The 24,053-nt window shown below is 42.5% G+C and overlaps 1 protein-coding gene across 1 annotated transcript in view; it reads left to right on the forward strand.

The window, feature by feature from the left end:
* LOC124711590 (cadherin-23) overlaps positions 1–24,053 on the forward strand; it is a 407,580-nt gene that overhangs the window by 237,587 nt on the left and 145,940 nt on the right. The window contains exons 4-6 of the mRNA XM_047241742.1: positions 2,287–2,561; positions 10,256–10,483; positions 16,950–17,168. Of these exons, the coding sequence (XP_047097698.1) occupies positions 2,287–2,561; positions 10,256–10,483; positions 16,950–17,168 (722 nt within the window). The remainder of the gene's footprint in view (positions 1–2,286; positions 2,562–10,255; positions 10,484–16,949; positions 17,169–24,053) is intronic.

The raw sequence follows: 24,053 nt of genomic DNA on the forward strand, positions 1-24,053 counted from the left end.
TATTTATTTGCTTTCGTAATGTGCCATTCAACCATAAAAATGCAAGAAATGTTATATTTAAATTGTGTTTGACAATTCATGGTAGACATTATTTGGAATATTACCCAGGTACGATGCAACATAGGCTTAACAAAGAACTGATTCGACATAAAACAAGTTTTATGATCAGAGTATACTAAAACGAGTATACAAGACGAAAATGGAACACAGGGTACATAGTAGTAGTGTACTATAAAAATTCTACTGCTAACAGAAGAAGAAATGATAAGTCGCCGTTGGTACACATTCGGCATATTCCCAATTCAATCAAGATTAATGACTATATATGTAAATTAACAATAAAATGTTCTTTGTATGTCCTGTGAGAATTGTTTCAAAAACTGCGGGTCCAAGTTTGTAAGTACCATCTAGGCAGAACATGAGAACAGTTAACAGGATCCAGAGTTGTGCATTACAGTCACACATGTACAGGGTGTTCGGAAATTTCCGTCACACACTTTTAGGACTTATAGATGGGAGCGAGTACAGAATATTTTTTGAATAAGAACCTATGTCCGGAAACGTACCGTTTCCGCTCTACGACGGTTTCAATTCAAATGTTAAACTCATCGGCTTCTACGTAAGTCTGCAGCTCGTGATCTAGTGGTAGAGAGGTGGTTGGCCTCTGTAATAAAAAACTGAATGGAATGATCAACAAACGATCTTGAACGGATGTCATGTGCGTTGGTTGCTGCTCTGGATCACGAGGTCCCGGGTTCGATTCCCGGCCGGTTTGGGGATTTTCTCTGCCAGGGGACTGGATGTTTGCGTTACCCTCATCATTTCATCATCATCATCATCATCATCATCATCATCATTCGTGACAGTGGCTAGACTGGACTATGAAAAAAAAATTGGCCTGTGAAAAAACAGGCACTTTGTACAGGCGCTGGTGACCGCGCAGTTGAGCGCCCCACGAACCAAACATCATCATCATCATCATCATCATCATCATCATCATCATCATCATTCGTGACAGTGGCTAGATTGGACTATGAAAAAAAAATTTGCCTGTGAAAAAACAGGCACTTTGTACGGGCGCTGATGACCGCGCAGTTGAGCGCCCCACAAACCAAACATCATCATCATCATCATCATCATCATCATCATCATCATCATCATCACTTTTACTTAAGTAGCCGAATTAGGCATGACGCAGTAAATTATTAGGTAACAGTTCGAGAGAAAGCATATCGAAAGATCGATTTATCACTTAAGAACTTTTGTTTGTATTAAACATTCCTACGTGTTTACATTATTCCAAAACAATAAAGAACCCAGCATATTGTATGTACAGAACTGTACTGACTTATTATGAGAGCGGCTCGATGTGGCGACCACCAACGTTGTTGCAGACATTCTACCTACGAAGTATGTTCTGGTACACACTATCCATCCCACCTGCCGTCTCTTCAGTTGCTAGTCCAGCGCCCAGGCCGGCCGAAGTGGCCGAGTGGTTCTAGGCGCTTCAGTCTGGAGCCGCGCGACCGCTACGGTCGCAGGTTCGAATCCTGCCTCGGGCATGTATGTGTCTGATGTTCTTAGGTTAGTTAGGTTTAAGTAGTTCTAAGTTCTAGGGGACTGATGACCTCAGAAGTTAAGTCCCATAGTGCTCAGAGCCATTTGAACCATTTTTTTCCAGCGCCCAGAACTCGTGCCAGTAGATCTTCCTCTCTACCTACAGGAGTCTCGTAAATTATGACATCAGGTGACCGTCTGATGTACTAAACGTCATCCAGTCTACCCTATTGCATACCAGGACAAGTAACTTTGACATTTTTCTCTTTCCCTCAACAGACGTGGACGCGTTACATACCTCAACTGAAACCGTCGTAGAACGAAAACGGTATGTTCCGGGACATGGGTTCCTGCTCAAAAAATTATGAACTCACTCCCCTCTACAAGTTCTAGAAATTTGTAGCGTTAATTTCCGTTTCCGAACACGCTGTAGATACATCAGTATTCAGACACGTACGAATAGGAGGTACATAATAAGTCAGCCAAGATGGACCCTGACAAGTGCAGCGGGCTTTGCGCGGCTTCTTCACTCGTCTGCCTCAACCAGTCATGTAACGCCTCAGTGTAGTCGCAGCTCTATAGACGTCTATTGTTTTCGCCTGCACCGAGTCGGCGCTTCGAAGGTGAAAGCTAGCAACAGCGTTGCACGACGCCAGGGATCTTCTTTCGCCGACCCTAGTACACACCGCCGGCAGTACGCCGTGTGACCCCCGGGTGTGTTTTGCGCAGACGAGAGCGTGGGCGGTCTGGAGCCGAACACGGTGTCGCTGCGGCGCGAGGTGGCGGTGCTGGACGTGAACGACAACGCGCCCGCCTTCCACGGCCGGCCGTACGCGCTCAGCCTGCCCGAGACGACGCGCGTCGGCACCGTCGTCTTCGCCAACATCAGCCTCACCGACGCAGACCTCGGCCGCAACGCCGACATCGAGCTGGAGTGCCTCCGCGAGGCGGGCGACACCGACGACGCAGACGCCTGCGACACCTTCCACGTGTCCGCCGACAAGGTCTGTGTCTCCACTGCTGCGGCAGCCCCTAGAGCAGTGGCCGTCAAACTTTTTGTTTAAGAGCCAATACTCACAGCAGGCCGCTGTGACCGAGCGGTTCTGGGCGCTTCAGTCCGGAACCTCACTGCTGCTGCGGTCGCAGGTTCGAATCCTGCCTCGGGCATGGATGTGTGTGATGTCCTTAGGTTAGTTAGGTTTAAGTAGTTCTAAGTCTGGGGGACTGATGACCTCAGATGTTAAGTCCCATAGTACTTAGAGCCATCTGAACCATTTGAACCTCGGGCCACACACGAAGGGGAGGGGAGGGGGCGGGGGACAATAATTTGGCCACTCCAAAAGAAATACAATTTTCATCAAAGCATTGTTACTCATAGAAGCTCACCACTTACACACGTCTTCTTTAACGCCAATGAACTGTAAAGGCAAGTGTGTGGTGCTCCTTGTCAGAAGTTGTCCCTTCCACGATGCTATTTCCTTTTTAAACGCATCGACTTTTATTACGAAATCACAAATAAGCTACTTCTCACCTTGCACTGTCTTACTGAGGGCAGTCTACAGTCAACTCTATTTAAAATACAAGGTTTGCAATTCATTCCGGTTGGATCTTCTAATTTTCTTACTTGCCTTCCGTTTTCCTTCAGAAATTCAGCAATAGCGGAGCTTCAATCTAAAACTCGTTCCAGGCATTTACTTTGCAGTAATGCATTAACATCTCCAAACTCTTTGTTGACTTCCATAAAAAACTGTTGCAACTGACGATGTGACAATGCGTGCAACTATTCGCACCAGCAATTCCATCACCTGCTCCATGCCTGCATATTGATTTACAGAAAAATGGATGACTTGCAAACCGCCTGTCTATCGTTATAATTTCTAACTGCTTCATTGTCAACCAAATCTCTAAATTTTATCTGCATAACGTTATAATGCCGTTCCATAGCAAATTGGCGGTACTCGTCGACCATGCAATCAGGGGCGGTGTCACAGCCCCCCCCTCCCCTCCCTCAATGGAGTATCGTATTACACTGGATAAAATTACTTCAGAAATCAGCGAATATACTACTTCAACACATTCAATCATTTTTTAATAATTATGTGGCAGTATAGGTTGCAATGTATTTCAAACACATTTTAACAAAAGAATAAGAGTGGCAAATAGCTTATTATCTAAACCAGTAGATATGATTTAACTTAAAATGGGCGTCTTATTATTTATCAATATACACTGGATGTATATTAATGTACCGTTTACAATAATCAAGAAAGCTAAATATGCCGAGTATGTCAACCAATAATTAAATTGCAGACCCCAGACAAAAACTTCGAACAGGCACACACATTCTGTAGACACCTATTTACCCTGAACGCAAAAACAGTTACCAAAAACTACTTTAAGCAATGCCACATTTTACCAGTTTGTGGTGGAGGATCCCAACTCTCATTTTGTTAAGCGATATTCCATTCCCCCAGACCCCTGAATTCATTTTTATGATTGGTAATGCGTGCCCGCATCGAAATGCGGTGGTGGAGGAGCTCTTAGGACAAGAGGATATTTGGCGAATGGACTGGCCTTCAGAGTTCCCCGACTTAAATTCCATCGAGCGCGTGTGGCATGGTTTGGGAGAGTATTTCAGCACGTCCACATGTACCAGCTATCATCCAGCAACTGTCAACTGCACTGATAGAATAATGGAAAGCCCTACCACAAGAATTACTTACCAATCCTGTGGGCAACATGGCAGCCCATTGGAGAGCATGCATTGCCGTCCATAGTGATCATAAACCTTATTAAAAACCATGCTCGAGCTTTCTAATTTCCAAGGGACCATCATGAATCACGATGACTTCAGTGTCTTTATTGTCTTTGAAGAAAAGTCTTATTCTTTTCGTTTCATTGCGTATTCCAAATGATTCAAATGGCTCTAAGCACTATGGGACTTAGCATCTGAGGTCATCAGTCCCCTAGACTTAGATCTACTTAAACCTAACTAACCTAAGGACATCACACACATCCATGCCCGAGGCAGGATTCGAACCTGCGACCATGACAGCCGCATGGTTCCGGACTGAAGAGCCTAGGCCGGCTGCTGGTGGCCGAGCGGTTCTAGGCGCTTCAGTCTGGAACCGCGTGACCACTACGGTCGCAGGTTCGAATCCGGCCTCGGACTTGGATGTGTGTTATGTCCTTAGGTTAGTTAGGTTTAAGTAGTTCTAAGTTCTAGGGGACTGATGCCCTGAGATGTTAAGTCCCATAGTGCTCAGAGCCATTTGAATCATTTGAAGAGCCTAGAACCGCTCTACTACAACGGCCGGCCATTGCGTGTTTCTTTCAGTTACATTCTGTACTATACTGCAGCAGTTCTTTCTGTGTATGTCCAAGTTTCGGTGATCTAAATTACTTTGTAGTGGCAAATTTTGCGAAAGTTGCCTTCATCCTCAAGTTTTCTACACCACTCTATACTGCATAAGTGAAGCAGAGACGAATGGCGACCAGTGTAGTGGCGATACAGACCGCAAATAGGGATGTGGACCAACATAAGGCGACTTTGAGGAAGGGCAGATTGTTATGCCCCGGCGCTTGGGACCGAGCTTGTCGGAAAAAGTCAAGCTGTCAGCTGTTCGCCTGGTACTGTCGTGACGATCTATGGATAGCGGTTGAGAGAACGTGAAGCCACGAATAGGCGACAAGAAGCCTCGTCACAGAACGTCGCAGTCGGAAGCTTATCCGCTCTGTAAAAAGAGGCGGCGATACGTGGCAGCTCTGACGATAGGGTACGGTGCTGGCGTAACCACAAGTGTTTCAGAGAACACCGCTCTGCACACATTGTTGAACATGAGACTCCTCACCAGACGACTCCTATCTGTTCCCCCGGTGATCCAACGACATCGTCAGTTGCAATTACTTCGGACACATGGTCATCGAGATTAAACAGTGGATCAATGGCAATGTATTGCTTGGCTCGATGAATGACGTTTCTTGTTAATACACTCCTGGAAATGGAAAAAAGAACACACTGACACCGGTGTGTCAGACCCACCATACTTGCTCCGCACACTGCGAGAGGGCTGTACAAGCAATGATCACACGCACGGCACGCGGACACACCAGGAACCGCGGTGTTGGCCGTCGAATGGCGCTAGCTGCGCAGCATTTGTGCACCGCCGCCGTCAGTGTCAGCCAGTTTGCCGTGGCATACGGAGCTCCATCGCAGTCTTTAACACTGGTAGCATGCCGCGACAGCGTGGACGTGAACCGTATGTGCAGTTGACGGACTTTGAGCGAGGGCGTATAGTGGGCATGCGGGACGCCGGGTGGACGTACCGCCGAATTGCTCAACACGTGGGGCGTGAGGTCTCCACAGTACATCGATGTTGTCGCCAGTGGTCGGCGGAAGGTGCACGTGCCCGTCGACCTGAGACCGGACCGCAGCGACGCACGGATGCACGCCAAGACCGTAGGATCCTACGCAGTGCCGTAGGGGACCGCACCGCCACTTCCCAGCAAATTAGGGACACTGTTGCTCCTGGGGTATCGGCGAGGACCATTCGCAACCGTCTCCATGAAGCTGGGCTACGGTCCCGCACACCGTTAGGCCGTCTTCCGCTCACGCCCCAACATCGTGCAGCCCGCCTCCAGTGGTGTCGCGACAGGTGTGAATGGAGGGACGAATGGAGACGTGTCGTCTACAGCGATGAGAGTCGCTTCTGCCTTGGTGCCAATGATGGTCGTATGCGTGTTTGGCGCCGTGCAGGTGAGCGCCACAATCAGGACTGCATACGACCGAGGCACACAGGGCCAACACCCGGCATCATGGTGTGGGGAGCGATCTCCTACACTGGCCGTACACCACTGGTGATCGTCGAGGGCACCCTGAATAGTGCACGGTACATCCAAACCGTCATCGAACCCATCGTTCTACCATTCCTAGACCGGCAAGGGAACTTGCTGTTCCAACAGGACAATGCACGTCCGCATGTATCCCGTGCCACCCAACGTGCTCTAGAAGGTGTAAGTCAACTACCCTGGCCAGCAAGATTTCCGGATCTGTCCCCCATTGAGCATGTTTGGGACTGGATGAAGCGTCGTCTCACGCGGTCTGCACGTCCAGCACGAACGCTGGTCCAACTGAGGCGCCAGGTGGAAATGGCATGGCAAGCCGTTCCACAGGACTACATCCAGCATCTCTACGATCGTCTCCATGGGAGAATAGCAGCCTGCATTGCTGCGAAAGGTGGATATACACTGTACTAGTGCCGACATTGTGCATGCTCTTTTGCCTGTGTCTATGTGCCTGTGGTTCTGTCAGTGTGGTCATGTGATGTATCTGACCCCAGGAATGTGTCAATAAAGTTTCCCCTTCCTGGGACAATGAATTCACGGTGTTCTTATTTCAATTTCCAGGAGTGTACTTGTCGAAGGTACTGTCCGGATATGCCCTCATCCAGGTGAATGTCTCGTCGAACATACATCACTAACGCAGGCAAAGTGGTGGCGGGGGAGAGGGGGGGGCAGTATTAAGGTATGGAGGACATTCACTCGGGCTCCCATGGGAACTGTGGTAGTAATCTAAGGCGCAAAGGCAGCTGTTGACTACGTGAACATTGTGCGTACCACCTGTATTCATTCATGCTTGATGTCTCCCACGATGGTATATTCTAGGAGGATAAAACAAATACCACCGTTATACGTTAGCAAAAGACCTTGCTGAAAACCCAATAAAATTCCGGCCCCACGTAAAATCGCTAAGTGGGTCTAATGCATCTATCCAGTCACTCGTTGAGCAGCCTGGTGCGGCAGTGAAGGTTGCAAAAGTAAAGGCAAAGTTTTAAATTTCGCATTTAAGAAATCAGTAATGTAGGAAAAGATAGATTGCTACTTACCGTAAAGATGACACATTACTTTGCAGACAGGCGCGATTAAATGACATCTTTCGGCTACGGCCTTCGTTAGAAGAAGAAAGAAAACCGCACACCAGTCATTCACACAATCACACCTCACCCAGACGTGACCGCCAGGTCCGGCAGGACCTGCCAGGCCGCGCGGGATTAGCCGAGCAGTCTTGTGCGCTGCAGTCATGGACTGTAAGGCTGGTCCCGGCGGAGGTTCGAGCCCTCCCTCGGGCATGGGTGTGTGTGTTTGTCCTTAGGATAATTTAGGTTCAGTAGTGTGTAAGCTTAAGGACTGGCGACTTCAGCAGTTAAGTCCCATAAGATTTCACACACATTTGAACATTTTTTGGACCTGCCAGTTAGCGGTCCTGTGTGCGTGAGGTATGATTGTTTGTGTGAATGAATGGTGTATACTTCTGTCTTTTTGACGAAGGCTGTAGCCGAAAGCTTACGTATAAATGTCTTTTAATTCTGCCTGTCTGCAACTTAACATGTCAGTTTTACGGTATGTAGCAATCTATCTTTTCGTACAGTGTTGGTATTCCTAAGTGTAGTTTCCATTGTTTGATTTTGCATTTCAAATCTTTCATGCAGGAGAATCGTGCAAGACTCCCGTATGGAGGACTATGTCCTGAAGGAATCCCAATTAATTTTTACAAAGAGTACTCTACAGCATTGGCTCTTACGTAGCTTGTACTTACGGCGAATTTCTTGCCCAGCCTGAAGTCCCAAGCAACTGGCAAAAGTGCAGGTGACTCATGTTTCTAAAAATCTAAAAAAGGTTAAGGAAAGGATTCGCAAAATTACAGACTAAAGTCCTTCAGATCGATTTGCTGCAGAATCCTTGAACATATTCTCATTTCGAATACAATAAATCTTTTTTGAGACTGAAAAGCTGATGTCCACGAATGAACACGGTTTTAGAAAGCATCGCTCGTGCGAAACTCATTTTTCCATTTTTCTTACGTGGTATACTGCGAACTATGGATGAAGGGCAACAAGCGGATTCCATATTCCTACACTCCCGTAAAGCGTTCGACGCGGTACCTCACAGCCTACTGTTAACGGAGGTACAAGCATAGGGAACAGGTTCCCAGATATGCGATTTGCTCAAGGGCTTCGTAAGTAACAGAATCCAGTATGTTGTCCTTGACAGCGAGTGTTCGTCAGAGACAAGATTATCGTCAGGAGTGGCCCAGGGAAGAACAGCTGTTGTTTTCAACATACATAAATGACCTGGCTGACAAGGTGAGCATCATCTGCGGTTGTTTGATGATGAAGCTATAGTGAACGTGAAGGTGTCGACGTTGAGTGACTGTAGTAGGACACAAGATAGACAAATTTTCTATTTTGTTTGATGAGTGGCAGCTAGCTCTAAATGGAGAAAAATGTAAATTAATGCAGATGAGTAAGAAAAACAAGTACATAATGTTTGAGTACAGCGCTAGTAATGTGCTTCTTGTCACAGTTACGTCGATTAAATATCTAGGCGTAATGTTGCATGGAAATATCAAAAGGAATGAGCATGTAAGAATTGTAGTAGGAAAGACGAATGATCGACTTCGATTTATTGGGAGAATTTTAGGAAAGTGTGGTTCATCTGTAAAACAGACCACATACAGGACACTACAACGACCCATTGTTGAGTTCTGTTCGAGTGTTTGTGATTCGCACCCAGGTCGAATTAAAGGAAGACGTCGAAGCAATTCATAGGCGTCCTGCTAGATTTGTTACCGGTAGATTCGAATAATACGCTAGTATTACGGAGATGCTTCGGCAACTCAAATGGGAATCACTGGAGAGAAGGTGACGTCATTTTCGAGGAGCACTACTGAGAAAATTTAGAGAACCGGCACTTGAGGCTGCCTGCAGAAGCCGCCAACGTAGATTTCGCGTAAGCACCACGAAAATAACCTTAGAGAGACTAAGGCTCGTGCCGAGGCATGCAAACAGTCGTTTTTCCCTCGCTCTGTTTGCGAGTGGAACGGGAAAGGAAATGACTAGTGGTGGTACAGGGTACATACCGCCACGCACTAAACGGTGGCTTATGGAGTATGTATGTAGATGTAATTAACTGCTCGTGTCACAAGAGCAGCTCATACTACAGTGGTTTGAGGAGCGTAAGAGTGAACTCGTGTTGATACTTTGCCTACTGAAGTGGCCTCATCTGAACCGTGTAGGACACTTCTGGGAAGCTGTTGGGTGCCGCGTCAGCTAGGCAGACTAGTGGTCCTAATTTACAGAAACGTAGACGTTTGGTGCCACACGAGGGTGCCCATACCCGGGAGGCAAAGTGGGGCCGTCTCTCTCTCCCCCCCCCCCCCCCCCCCCTCCCCTGTCCCAGCTCTAGCTCTTAAGGAAAAAATATAGTGTAGTCATGAGTTCTTCTTTCAAGAAAATCACTTAAACATCGGTATTACGTAGGTTAACAGGGTCTGAACTGGAAATTTTTTTATGGTTACTTTCAAGTCGCCATTCGTCTTTGAAAATATTAAAAATACTTCATACCCCCAGGTCCAGACCAACCCCTTCCCCATCCTTGGTGCCACATACATCCAGCAACCTACCAAGGACTGTCGACACCATAGGCCTACCACGCAGAACTACTGTTGTATTGTGTTTCAAAGACAGAAAAACTTGCTATTAGCGAATGTTCTCTATGTTTCCGCTCATGTGTGTGTGTATTCTTTGCATCTGATCCTCCACTTTTGGCCAAGAGTGCTCTGCTTATATGTGTTTTAGAGCTGCGTTATTGAGTACAAGTATAGTGGAAGGCTGGTAACTGACGCAGGGTTTGCCGACAGGTTGGCGAGGGCCACTTCGAGGGCCAGCTGCGGCTCGCGCGTCCGCTGGACTTCGAGCGGCGCTCCGCCTACAGCGTGCGCATGCGCGCAACGGACCGCGCAGACGACCCCGCCAAGAGGATGAGCGCCACCGCCAGAGTAGCCGTCGCAGTGATCGACGTGCAGGATCAGCCGCCCGCCTTCTTGGGCGCGCCCTACTCCGCCGCCGTACCCGAGAACTCGCCTCCGGTGAGTCTCACTTTGTCGCTACACGACACTATCGTACGGTATCTTCCAGTCAGGTACCGCCAACTAGACAAAGTTGTCACGATGGAGAACGTTGATGGCTATTCCGCGAAATTTCGGGCGAACTGCCCGATGTCAGTAACTTGCTACCACGATATTTCGGCGGCCTTCTTGCCTTTTTCCAATGTATTTTGGCGAAAGTACACGGAATTCGCATATGTAAGACCACTTCGGCGCATGCATGGTGAACCCAGTCGTCACTACACATGCGCTATTCTTGCTGCAAGTCCGTGCGTTGCTGTGAGCTCCCTCCATGGTGAGAGCTCTCCTTATGCGCGGTAAAATCGCAGAGTGATGCCAACTACTCAGGGCACCAAATTTTTCTCTGACAGTATCACTATTCCATGCATTACCTAACTGAAAACCGCCAACCCGATTGATGCAAAATATCCTGGCAACAAGTTACGGTTCATTCGGCAGTTCGCCCGAAATATCATGGAAGCGTAAAAGCCCAGAAAGTTTTTAATTTGAGTACGTTGTAGGCGTTTGAAAACGATTTCCTTGGCGCTCTGTCAAGTTCTTGAAATAACCAGCAGAGGCGCCACTTTTTCATCACATGCGGAAGGCATCCAACAATAACGCTTTTGCGCGTTCCTAGCATTGTCACTTGTTTACAGGCAGTTAACGATGTTACTGCCTTTATCTTGGAGGATATGGTTTGTGTACTAGTCCGTACGAGGGTCTCGCCCTATTCATTCTTTCAAGTGTGAGTACAGACCACTTGTTTTGGTTCCTAAAGCATGTAATTTCCTTTCAGAATCACTGTTCGATGTACTGTATATTATGTTGCACTTAGGTTTCATAATATCACTTGATAATATTGCACCAGGAAACATGATGGAAACGGGACAGCTTTGCCAACCTACAATTTCGTGATTTTCTCAGCTTTTTCCGTACTTGTTTCAGATCGTGTGTTTTTTGTTATATTTTACATTTTGTCAAAATGCCGAAAAACCAAAATGCAACTAAAGAAAAATGCCCCCATTCAAAGAAACCACTGCCATACTGCAGTCAGCAATGATGAGGAGCTTCGAAGAGAGGCTCAGACAAGTCTATGTCAGTTCTGTGGAGATGGAGGGTTGAAGGTCTTGTACTTTTGAACACCTGAAAGAGAGAAAGTTTTTTTGCTTTCCAAGCATGACTGGTGAACCATTGCGAAATGTACAAGACGTTATATGTGTAAGTGACGTTACTTACAATGAAACCTGGAGTGATTTGCCTTTTATGACAAAAATATCAGGGTTTTCTTTTAAAGCCGAAGTTTGTTAATTTAAAACTGTCTCTCTTAATATACATAACTTTCTACTAAAGAGTTTTCGTAGTGTAAAGAACTTTTTCTGAGGTATTTTAAGTGAGTTACACTTGTTTTAATAAAGTTAGCAAAACTGCCCCATTCCATATTTACCGCTCACCCCTAAAAACAAAACTTACTAAACTCGTACAGATCATCAGTAAGGTTTATTTAAACATCTGACAGAAGGACAGGTGTCATCATTTTACAGTTGAACAGTACGCAGTGGCCTCTGCTGCATATTATTTTAGTTTCATAACAATCATTACAGTTCACAGTTATATTATAACAAATAACAGTAATGTTACATAATTCTTCATATTAGAATTTGTGTGAATATGAAATGGAGTGGTCATAGAGGATCATTCGTATGTAACGCAGGTCGCACAGGCAGCAGATAATTCATTGGGCAGATACATGGAATATGGAGTCACCTTCCAAAGGAGTCTGCTTACAAATCACTTGTTCATCCCATCTTAGAATATTCCTCAAACATTAGTACCCTAAGTATAACTCTCGTAGCGAATGGGAAGCCAATGTTAGACAAATTACAGCATGTGCAGAGACATTTAAAGAATGATTGTTTCCATATTCGATTCATGACTGGAACCAAGAGAAACCCTAGTATGTGGTACTGTTACCATGTCAAGGACCCTATTTAGTGCACTTCACAGTGGTTTGCAGAGTTTTTGTATAGATGTAGATGACAAATTATTAAGTTTTTTCTGTTTTTAAAATTTTTTATGCACATCTATTTCCATATGGCCAAACAGAGGAGAAAATCTCCATGGTTGTGGAACAAGTCAGTGCATGAAACATAGATAAATGTAAATGAATCCTATGTCGATGACAACCTGTGAGTATATATCACCATAATCAAGAATTAGAAATTAGATTTTTTCCCCAGGAAGTCCCTGCCAGAACATGAGTGATCAATGAGGAAACATTTTAGTTGAATGTGCGAGAATTACTGCTAAGATTTTTTAATTCTTAAGTTAGCTTACTGAAAATGGATGCAACAGAATACTAGATGCCATTCTGCACAAGACTCAATGATGTGTGATCCAAATGCAGATTGGATTTCTGCCTAGTATTAACTGAGCAAAAGCTGATAAGTCTTGAAAATAAGCTCATATTGTTAAATACCCCCATCCCCATGAAGCACTGACCTTGGCGTTGGTGGGGAGGCTTGCGTGCCTCATCGATACAGACAGCCATACCGTAGGTGCAACCAGAACGGAGGGGTATCTGTTGAGAGGCCAGACAAACGTGTGGTTCCTGAAGAGGGGCAGCAGCCTTTTCAGTAGTTGCAGGGGCAACAGTCTGGATGATTGACTGATCTGGCCTTGTAACACTAACCAAAATAGCCTTGCTGTTCTGGTACTGTGAACGGCTGAAAGCAAGGGGAAACTGCAGCTGTAATTTTTCCTGAGGGCATGCAGCTTTACTGTATGATTAAATGATGATGGCATCCTCTTGGGTAAAATATTCCAGAGGTAAAATAGTCCCCCATTTGGATCTCCTGGTGGGGACTACTCAGGAGGACGTTGTTATCAGGAGAAAGAAAACTGGCGTTCTACAAATTGGAGCGTGGAATGTCAGATCCCTTAATCGGGTAGGTAGGTTAGAAAATTTAAAAAGGGAAATGGATAGGTTAAAGTTAGATATAGTGGGAATTAGTGAAGTTCGGTGGCAGGATGAACAAGACTTTTGGTCAAGTGAATACAGGGTTATAAATACAAAATCAAATAGGGGTAACGCAGGAGGTTTAATAATGAATAAAAAAATAGGAGTACGAGTAAGCTACTGCAAACAGCATAGTGAACGCATTATTGTGGCCAAGATAGACACGAAGCCCGTGCCTACTACAGTAGTACAAGTTTATATGCCAACTAGCTCTGCAGATAATGAAGAAATTGGTGAAATGTGTGATGAGATAAAAGAAATTATTCAAATAGTGAAGGGAGATGAAAATTTAATAGTCATGGGTGACTGGAATTCGAGTGTAGGAAAAGGGAGAGAAGGAAACATAGTAGGTGAATATGGATTGGGGGTAAGAAATGAAAGAGGGAGCTGTCTGGTAGAATTTTGCGCAGAGCATCATGAAAGAAGGTTGTATACGTGGAAGAACCCTGGAGATACTAAAAGGTATCAGATAGATTATGTAATAGTAAGACAGAGATTTAGGAACCAGGTTTTAAATTGTAAGACATTTCCAGGGGCAGATGTGGACTCTGACCACAATCTATTGGTTATGAACTGTAGATTAAAACTGAAGAAAGTGCAAAAAGGTGGGAATTTAAGGAGATGGGACCTGGATAAACTGACTAAACCAGAGGTTGTACAGAGTTTCAGGGCGAGCATAAGGGAACAATTGACAGGAATGGGGGAAAGAAATACAGTAGAAGAAGAATGGGTAGCTTTGAGGGATGAAGTAGTGAAGGCAGCAGAGGAACAAGTAGGTAAAAAGACGAGGGCTAGTAGAAATCCCTGGGTAATAGAAGGTATATTGAATGTAATTGATGAAAGGAGAAAATATAAAAATGCAGTAAATGAAGCAGGTAAAAAGGAATAAAAATGTCTCAAAAATGAGATCAACAGGAAGTGCAAAATGGCTAAGCAGGGATGGCTAGAGGACAAATGTAAGGATGTAGAGGCTTATCTCACTAGGGGTAAGATAGATACTGCGTATAGGAAAATTAAAGAGACCTTTGCAGACAAGAGAACGACTTGTATGAATATCAAGAGCTCAGATGGAAACCCAGTTTTAAGCAAAGAAGGGAAAGCAGAAAGGTGGAAGGAGTATATAGAGGGTCTATACAAGGGCGATGTACTTGAGGACGATATTATGGAAATGGAAGAGGATGTAGATGAAGATGAAATGGGAGATACGATACTGCGTGAAGAGTTTGACAGAGCACTGAAAGACCTGAGTCGAAACAAGGCCCCCAGAGTAGACAACATTCCATTAGAACTACTGACAGCCTTGGAAGAGCCAGTCCTGACAAAACTCTACCATATGGTGAGCAAGATGTATGAGACAGGGAAAATACACTCAGACTTCAAGAAGAATATAATAATTCCAATCCCAAAGAAAGCAGGTGTTGACAGACGTGAAAATTACCAAACTATCAGTTTAATGAGTCACAGCTGCAAAATACTAACGCGAATTCTTTGCAGATGAATGGAAAAACTGATAGAAGCCGACCTCGGGGAAGATCAGTTTGGATTCCGTAGAAATGTTGGAACGTATGAGGCAATACTGACCCTACGACTTATATTAGAAGAAAGATTAAGAAAAGGCAAACCTACATTTCTAGCTTTTGTAGACTTAGAGAAAGCTTTTGACAATGTTTATTGGAATTCTTTCAAATTCTGAAGGTGGCGGGGGTAAAATACAGGGAGCTAAAGGCTATTTACAATTTGTACAGAAAGCAGATGGCTGTTATAAGAGTCAAGGGGCATGAAAGGGAAGCAGGGTTTGGGAAGGGAGTGAGACAGGGTTGTAGCCTCTCCCCAATGTTATTCAATCTGTGTATTGAGCAAGGAGCAAAGAAAACAAAACAAAAGTTCGGAGTAGGAATTAAAATCCATGGAGAAGAAATAAAAACTTTGAGGTTTGCCGATGACATTGTAATTCTGTCAGAGACAGCAAAGGACTTGGAAGAGCAGTTGAACGGAATGGACAGTGTCTTGAAAGGAGGGTATAAGATGAACATCAACAAAAGCAAATCTAGAATAATGGAATGTAGTCTAATTAAGTCGGGTGATGCTGAGGGAATTAGATTAGGAAAAGAGACACTTAAAGTAGTAAAGGAGTTTTGCTATTTGGGGAGCAAAATAACTGATGATGGTCGAAGTAGAGAGGATATAAAATGTAGACTGGCAATGGCAAGGAAAGCGTTTCTGAAGAAGAAAAATTTGTTAACATCGAGTGTAGATTTAAGTGTCAGGAAGTTGTTTCTGAAAGTATTTGTATGGAGTGTAGCCATGTATGGAAGTGAAACGTGGACGATAAATAGTTTAGACAAGAAGAGAATAGAAGCTTTCGAAATGTGGTGCTACAGAAGAATGCTGAAGATTAGATGGGTAGATCACATAACTAATGAGGAGGTATTGAATAGAATTGGGGAGAAGAGGAGCTTGTGGCACAACTTGACTAGAAGAAGGGATCGGTTGGTAGGACATGTTCTGAGACATTGAGGGATCACCAATTTAGTATTGGAGGGCAGCGTGGAGGGTAAAAATCGTAGAGGGAGACCAAGAGATGAATACACTAAGCAGATTCAGAAGGATGTAGGCTGCAGTAGGTACTGGGAGATGAAGAAGCTTGCACAGGATAGAGTAGCACGGAGAGGTGCATCAAACCAGTCTCAGGACTGAAGACCACAACAACAACAACAACATTGTTAAATAACAAACAACATAAAACAAAATAAATATTGAGAGGCCAATGGCAGAATTCCGAGACATCTGAACAGGGATCAACAAAAGGATGGTGAGCTTCCCATTTCTGAGCCAAAAATACCTTTGTGAATGAGAAAGGGTACTGAATAATATATTGCCATACATCATAAGTGAATGAAAATAAAGTGACTAATTGTCATGTTGGAACCTCACTTACTACAGAAACTGTTTTAATGGTAAATATACCAGGATTTAGCTTTTCAATAAAATCCTGAACAGTGCTTTCCAAGCAGTTTACTACCTATCTGAACACCTAGAAGCTGGAATTGTTCAGACTAACAAATCATGTGCCCATTTTGGGTAATCAGAATGTCAGTTTTAGTTGAATTGTGTGTTATGGACTTCCAAAACTGAGTCTTGCTGTGATTTAGCAGCTATATTTATTTTCTACTAGCCATCAACATATTTAAGTCTTTGACTGAGTATTTAAGACATTGCCTATGTTACACTCAGTATCCTTCACTATTGCACTTATGTAAATTAATATTACAAATTGTATTTTTTGTATATAAATCAATGCTTTCACACTGATCTGGATCTGTTATGTACATTGTTCAAATTTTATTAGGTTCCAGCACTTACTAACACTTATACATTTGTTTAAACATTTTATATTTCATAATTATGATAGATGTTGTGTAATTAAAACAGGGTACAACAGTACTTCGCATTCGAGCCCGAGATGGAGACATTGGTGCACCAAGGCCTATACTGTTGGAGCTACAAGGTGACCAACTCAAACATTTCCGTCTGGAGCCAGTGGGTGGGCTACAGTCTGGAGAAGCTGATCTTGTTACTTCTGACATTCCCCTTGACAGAGAACATCCAGATATGTTGCAGAGTGGAGGCATATATACTTTCCTTGTCAAGGTTAGTAGTCTAAAAGTAGCATTCTTGAACAAATAATGAGTTTTTTACCATAATTGATTCAGTGCGTGTTTGTCATGGTATGGCCGATCCTATTCCCAGATCTACACATTCAAATTTGCTGTAAGATCACTAATAATGGTACTTAGAAAGAAATGGTTGCTTCTCAATTATCAGTCTGTTACATAGGTGTTGTGTATTGTAACCAGGTAGCAGAATATTTATGTAATCCCTCTGATATTTACCAAGTGCAAACAGTAACAAGCAAGACATACAGTGCTGGAAAAATATTACTGCAAGCACCTATAGGATGCAAGCAATGCATGATGAACTGTTATCCCTCAATTACTACCAGCCATGACGTGAAGTCGTACACAGTGGCTCCCCACACAATGATACTGGATCATTCCGTGTCAAGTCACTGATACTTTGATGGGTTCTAAGGTGACCATTTCAGAATCTAATCACATTTGGTAGATGGAAACCTACCAACAGTATAATAGTAAAACTGCCAAATATCACTGTTTGAATTCCAACCATTTTTGATAAATTCAGGTTTGAAAACATATGGGTGTGTACCCAGTCATTAATCAGGCACCAGTTTTCCTATTTTCCTAGTGTGTAGGTCACTAAGCTGATATAATGTATAAAAAATAGGATACATTATTCAGATTTTATACGAAGAAGTTTAGAAGCACACTTTTCCTATGCTGCGCTGTAAATTTGTGATTTTTTGAAAAGCATATCTTTGCTCAGGGAAACAACAGAGACCTCATCTTGTGCGCTGTAGCTCTTTAAGCCTAATATTAAGTATAAATAATAATGAGAAACATTTGCCATTGCAATTAGTAGTTCTTTCCTTCACTTAAGGACTGTTCCATTGTTAAAAAAAACGTCAAAGAGCGAGAACTTCGAAGTCCTGAGTGGATACATAGACAATTGGATCTTAATGGGGTTTTTTGCTGAGATGTTTAAATGATGTGATACCAATCTTAGATGCAACAAAGAATATCCTAACTAACTTTACTCATTGGCAAAGAATAAAATACAAAAATCACTTACAAATGCCATCCAGATTAAACACTAGAGATTAATCAGGATAAATCAGTATACAAAGAAGTGGGACACAGAAGTACTAAGGAATGATGAGATATGCTTGAAGTTCTCTAAGGCTGTAGGTACAGCAATAAGGAATAGCTCAGTAGACAGTGCAGTTGAAGAGGAATGGGCACCACTAAAAAGGGCCATCACAGAAGTTGGAAAGAAAAACATAGGTACAAAGAAGATAACTGTAAAGAAACCATGGGTAACAGAAGAAATACTTCAGTTCATCGATGAAAGGAGGAAGTACAAAAATGTTCTGGGAAACTCAGGAATACAAGTCACTGAGGAATGAAATAAATAGGAAATGCAGGGAAGCTAAGATGAAATGGGTGCAAGAAAACTGCAAAGAAATTGAAAAAGAAATGACTGTTGGAAAGACAGACATGGCATACAGGGAAATCAAAACATTCTTTGGTGACATTAAAAGCAAGGGTGGTGACATTAAGAGTGCAGTGGAAATTCCACTGTTAAATGCAGAGAAGAGAGTGGGTAGGTATAAAGAATACACTGGAAGCCTCTATGAGGGGGAAGACTTGTCTGATATGATAGAAGAAGAAACAGGAGTTGATTTAGAAGAGATAGGGGGGTCCAGTATTGAAATCAGAATTTAAAAGAGCTTTGTAGGACTTACAGTCAAATAAGGTAGAAGGGATCGATAACATTCCATCAGAATTTCTAAATGGGGGAGGTGGCAACAAAACGACTATTCACATTGGTGTGTAGAATGTATGAGTCTGGTGACACACCATCTGACTTTCAGAAAAGAGCTTACAACTGTGAGAATGTTCTCTGAATCAGCTTAACGGCTCATGCATCCAAATGGCTGAGAAGAACAATAAATAGAAGAATGGAAACGAAAATTGAGGATGTGCTAGATGATGATCAGTTTGGCTTTAGAAAAGGTGAATGTACCAGAGAGGCAATTCTGACGTTTGGTTGATAATGGAAGCAAAACAAAAGAAAAATCAAGACACATTCATAAGATTTGTTGACCCATAAAAAGTGTTCAACAGTGTAAAATGGTGCAAGATGTTTGAAATTCTGAGAAAAATAGGGCTAAGTTCTAGGGAAAGATGGGTAATATACAAAATGTACAAGAGCCAAGAGGGAATAATAAGAGTGGATGATCAAGAACAAAGTGCTCAAATTAAAAAGTGTGTAAGACAGGGAGGTAATCTCTCACCCCTACTGTTCAATCTGTTCATCAAAGAAGCAATGGAAATGGAAATGCCATGTGGCTATGGCCTCCCGTCAGGTAAGCCGTTTACCTGGTGCAAGTCTTTCGAGTTGACGCCATTTCGTCGACTTGCATGTCGATGGGGATAAATTATGATGATAAGGATAACACAACACCCAGCCCCTGAGCGGAGAAAATCTCTGACACAGCCAGGAATCGAACCAGGGCCATGAGGTATGACAGTCCGTCGCACTGACCACTCAGCTAATAGGGCCGACGAAGAAGCAATGATGGAAATAAAAGAAAGGTTCAGGAATGGAATTAGAATTCAAGGTGAAAGGATATCAATGATACGATTCACTGATGACATTGCTATCTTGAGTGAAAGTGAAGAAGAATTACATGATCTGCTGAATGGAATGAACAATCTAGTGAGTATATAACATGAATTGAGAGTAAATTAAAGAAAGATGAAAGTAAGGAGAAGCAGCAGAAATGAGAACAGTGAGAAACTTAACATCAGGATTGCTAGTCATGAAGCAGATGAATTCAAGTAACATCAGGATTGCTAGTCATGAAGCAGATGAATTCAAGTGATGGTCACGAAGCAGATGAAGTTAACGAATTCTGCTGCCTAGGCAGCAAAATAACCAAAGACAGACAGAGCAAGGAGAACATCAAAAGCAGACGAGCAATGGCAAAAAAGGCATTCGTGGCCAGGAGAAGTCTACTAGTATCAGACATAGGCCTTAATTTGAGGAAGAAATTTCTGAGGTATGTTAGTGAAACATGGACTGTGGGAAAACTGGAACAGAAGAGAATCGAATGATTTGAGATGTGGTGCTACAGATGAATGTTGAAAATTAGGCGGTCTGACAGGGTAAGGAATGAGGAGATTCTGCTCAGAATCAGAGAGGAAAGGAATATGTTGAAAACACTGATAAGAAGGGACAGGATTATAGGACATCTGTTAAGACACGAGGGAATGACTTCCATGGTACTACAGGGAGATGTAGAGGGCAAAAACTGTGGAGGGCGACAGAGATTGGAATACATCCACTAAATAATAGAGGACATATGTTGCAAGTGCTACTCTGAGATGAAGAGGTTGGCACAGGAGAGGAATTCGTGGTGGGCTGCATCAAACCAGTCAGAAGACTGATGACCCAAAATCATGGAATGTTTCATGGCAGCTCTTTCAGATTAACTAGAACAAGTCTTTTCTGCATGTGAACCATCTTCTTATTTACCGTGATGGAAATGATCTCTCCTTTCTTGAATGAAGTCTTGAAAAAAATCATTTTTGTTTATGTCTTGTTTCACAATTTCAGGTAACATCCTTTGACCACTCTTGTGTTCTAGAGCAGCAATTACACCACTACTCTCTTTAACTTTTCTTACTTCATTTACTATGTGCTCTGTGACACCAACAATAGATGTTACTCTGACAATAGTGCATAAAGATGGAGCAAGTGATAGAACTTGAATCTGTTCACTGTGATAAATGTTACATTTCTGTGTGAGAAGCTCCACTGCATCAGAAAAATGATTGCACTGTACAAATGGGTAGTCCATAAACACAGGGCATTAATATGTTCCTTGTTTCTTTGTGGATCAAATAGTTTGAAGGTTACTTAGAACACAGGTACAGTACAGAGAGTACAGCTCCAGGAACACAGTCGTATCATGCATTTCAGGTCACTGCTAGTAACACTCCTATAATGAGGAGACTTCCAACAGATGCAGATAGGAGCACTCTTGCTATGGAAGCTCGTGAAAATGCTTTGTGGAAGCAGCTGCAAGTCAGGCAGTATGTGGCTTTCAAATACGATGGAAACTTCCCATGCATCACATGAATTTAAAGACGTTGAGATTTATTGCATGTCCCTTCCTGAATCACAATTCCTTTCATGGCCCAAGAGGAATGATGCTGTTTGGGTCTTTGTCTCCAATATTATGTGTAAGGTGGATGTCCCATCTTTACAAAGCTTCTGTTAGCTGTTGTACAAATTTGACAATAAGTGCTATGACTTTTAAATGAACTCATTTGTTTTTTGATCAAGATGTCAAGGAAAGCAAAGTCGTATGCAAGATGGAAGAGTTTCAAAAATACAGTTTCTTTCTTTATAATTGAATTTGATTATGAACCTATTCTTTGCAGAATATTTATATCTACTTATACTGGCAGCGCCTGATATGTGACGGTATGCACTGGTAATCTGTATCAGTACCTCTGACAGAAAAAATCAGAACCACAGATTGTGAGACGTGGTATGATAGAACTATTTACCAGTACAAAATGTTGTATTTGTACTTTTAAAATGTGCAGAAAAGCATTAAAACAGCATTTTAAGGAGCCTAAATTTCAAAAACACCACTCCCCATATTCTCACAGTACTGGAACCTTCTTTTTTACAAATCAAGTACTGTATACCTGTATGTACTTAAAAAGTTATTAATGTCTCATTATTGCTTACACCATTCTTTTATTTCACTGAAGTTATCTTCTTAGTTTACAGAAACAGAATAAGGGTTATCACCTCATTTGTGCACCCAGGCTGTCTCTTGTAATTTTTTACACTGAAAAGACATTTAACAGGGAAATAAAACACATAGAACGTTAAGAAAAATGACTGATAACTGTTTTCATGTCTCGCATGTTTACAGTTCTGACCTACAGCTCAACCACAAATATTTTAGGAATAATTTTTCAAGGAATTAAAATGGTTTTTATTTAAACATTCCCTGTAGTGGTGAATATGAATGGCTTGTGTAAGTGGCATTTTCATTTTATTCTTTGCCAATGAATAAAGTTAGTTCTGATAGTCTTCTTTGCACCTAAGAATACTATCAGATATGTAAACATTTCAGCAAAAAATCAAGTTGAGATTCAATTGTCTATGTACCTAACCAGGATTTTGGTGAAATTCAATTGACATTTTTTGTGATGGAGTTGTCTTTGGGTGAAGGTAACAAATACTAATTGCAATGCAAAATACTTTTTGTTATTATTTATGCTTAATACTAGGATTAAAGAGCTGCAGTAAACAAACAGAGGTCTCTCCCTTTGCCTGTGTAATGTTAGGCTGTTTCAATAAATCACAAATTTAAAGCAGAGCATGGAAGAAGTGTTCTTTTTTCATAAAAATGTAAATGATTTATCCTATTTCTTATGCATTATATCAACTTAGTGACCTACATGGCAGATGCATATAAAGTTAGGGTGTGTACGTCTCTGAAAATGGGGAAATTGGTGGCTGACTAATGACCGAATACACACTCTTCAATCTTCAAACCTGAATTTATCAAAAATGGTTAGAGTTAGGACAGCACTATTTGGCAGTCATTGCTGAACACTATGGAATGCCATTTATCAGCACGTCATGCTTCCTGATTGCAGCACTGATCCAAAAGTAGAAGTTTGTGTTGTGGTGTTAATAGCAGCGGATTCATGGAACAGTAATTCCCCAATCTGGGTGCTGCTATTTGTCAACCGGTGATGTGAGATGATACGGAATGTTATAGGGAATCCATTATTTGTTGTTGGATGATAAGTGCAGATGTGAAGGGGTTACAATGTGATTTGTATACAATATAGTGATTGTCCTTTGTCATGGTCACATGTGGCCAACTGGAACCTTGGTATTGAGTATGCCTTCTGTCATATTCACTTCCAACACTGTCAAATCTTGATGCCCCACAAATGTAAATTTGCACAATTTGGATATCTGATAAAATGGATACCCACAATGAGACCCATTTCAAATTCTGGTCATGTGCTGATAACACTATTTTGTACGAGAACGTGGAACATCTGATGTTGTACGTATGTTCCTCATATAACTTACCAGGCCTTGTAACAACACTAAACATGAACAACACTAATTTACTCTTGTGGCTGTTCTACTTGTCCCAGAGAATTGCAGTTCTGACCATTTACATATCCACTGTGGGTATGTATGTGTACAAACTTACATTGGCAGCTGACCGTGTCTTCTGGATGCTTTACTCTTTTTGTCAGGTAGTGTAATAGAAAGTGAAAGTATGGAAAATAAGCTAATATCCCAAACTACATCGTAGCTCATTCCAAGCCAACTTATGAGATCAGATTTCATAATATGATAGCCCGTACAAGATGGACTTCAATTTGGGTAGTTTATTTACTGGCACTCAAGAAAGAACAAAGCTTTGCTGATGTCAGATTTAAAACCATGTTAACTGTTATTATTATCTGGATAACAGATTTTTCTGGCACACAGATCAGTTCTAATACTGTAGTTGTAAACTGCTGCAGTAGTTAATCCCAAACTCACCCATTCATATCTGTATAAGATTATTCAAATATGAAGAGTCACAATGCCCAGGTCTTCAGTTTTACAGTGTAGCTAATTATTGCTTTCCAAAAGAAGGCTGCCATCTCACCTATCCGTCTTTTACTATTATAGATGCAATTTTGGGGATAGATACTAATATTTACATACATAAAAAAAACATTCATCTAAGACATTACACTGAGGTGACAAAAGTCATGGGGTAATGAACTGCACATATACAGATGTCAGTAGTATTGCATACACAAGGAGTAAAAGGGCAGTTCATTGGCGGAG

This window comes from Schistocerca piceifrons, chromosome 8, assembly GCF_021461385.2.
Source record: "Schistocerca piceifrons isolate TAMUIC-IGC-003096 chromosome 8, iqSchPice1.1, whole genome shotgun sequence".
NCBI classification, from domain to species: Eukaryota; Metazoa; Arthropoda; class Insecta; order Orthoptera; family Acrididae; genus Schistocerca; species Schistocerca piceifrons.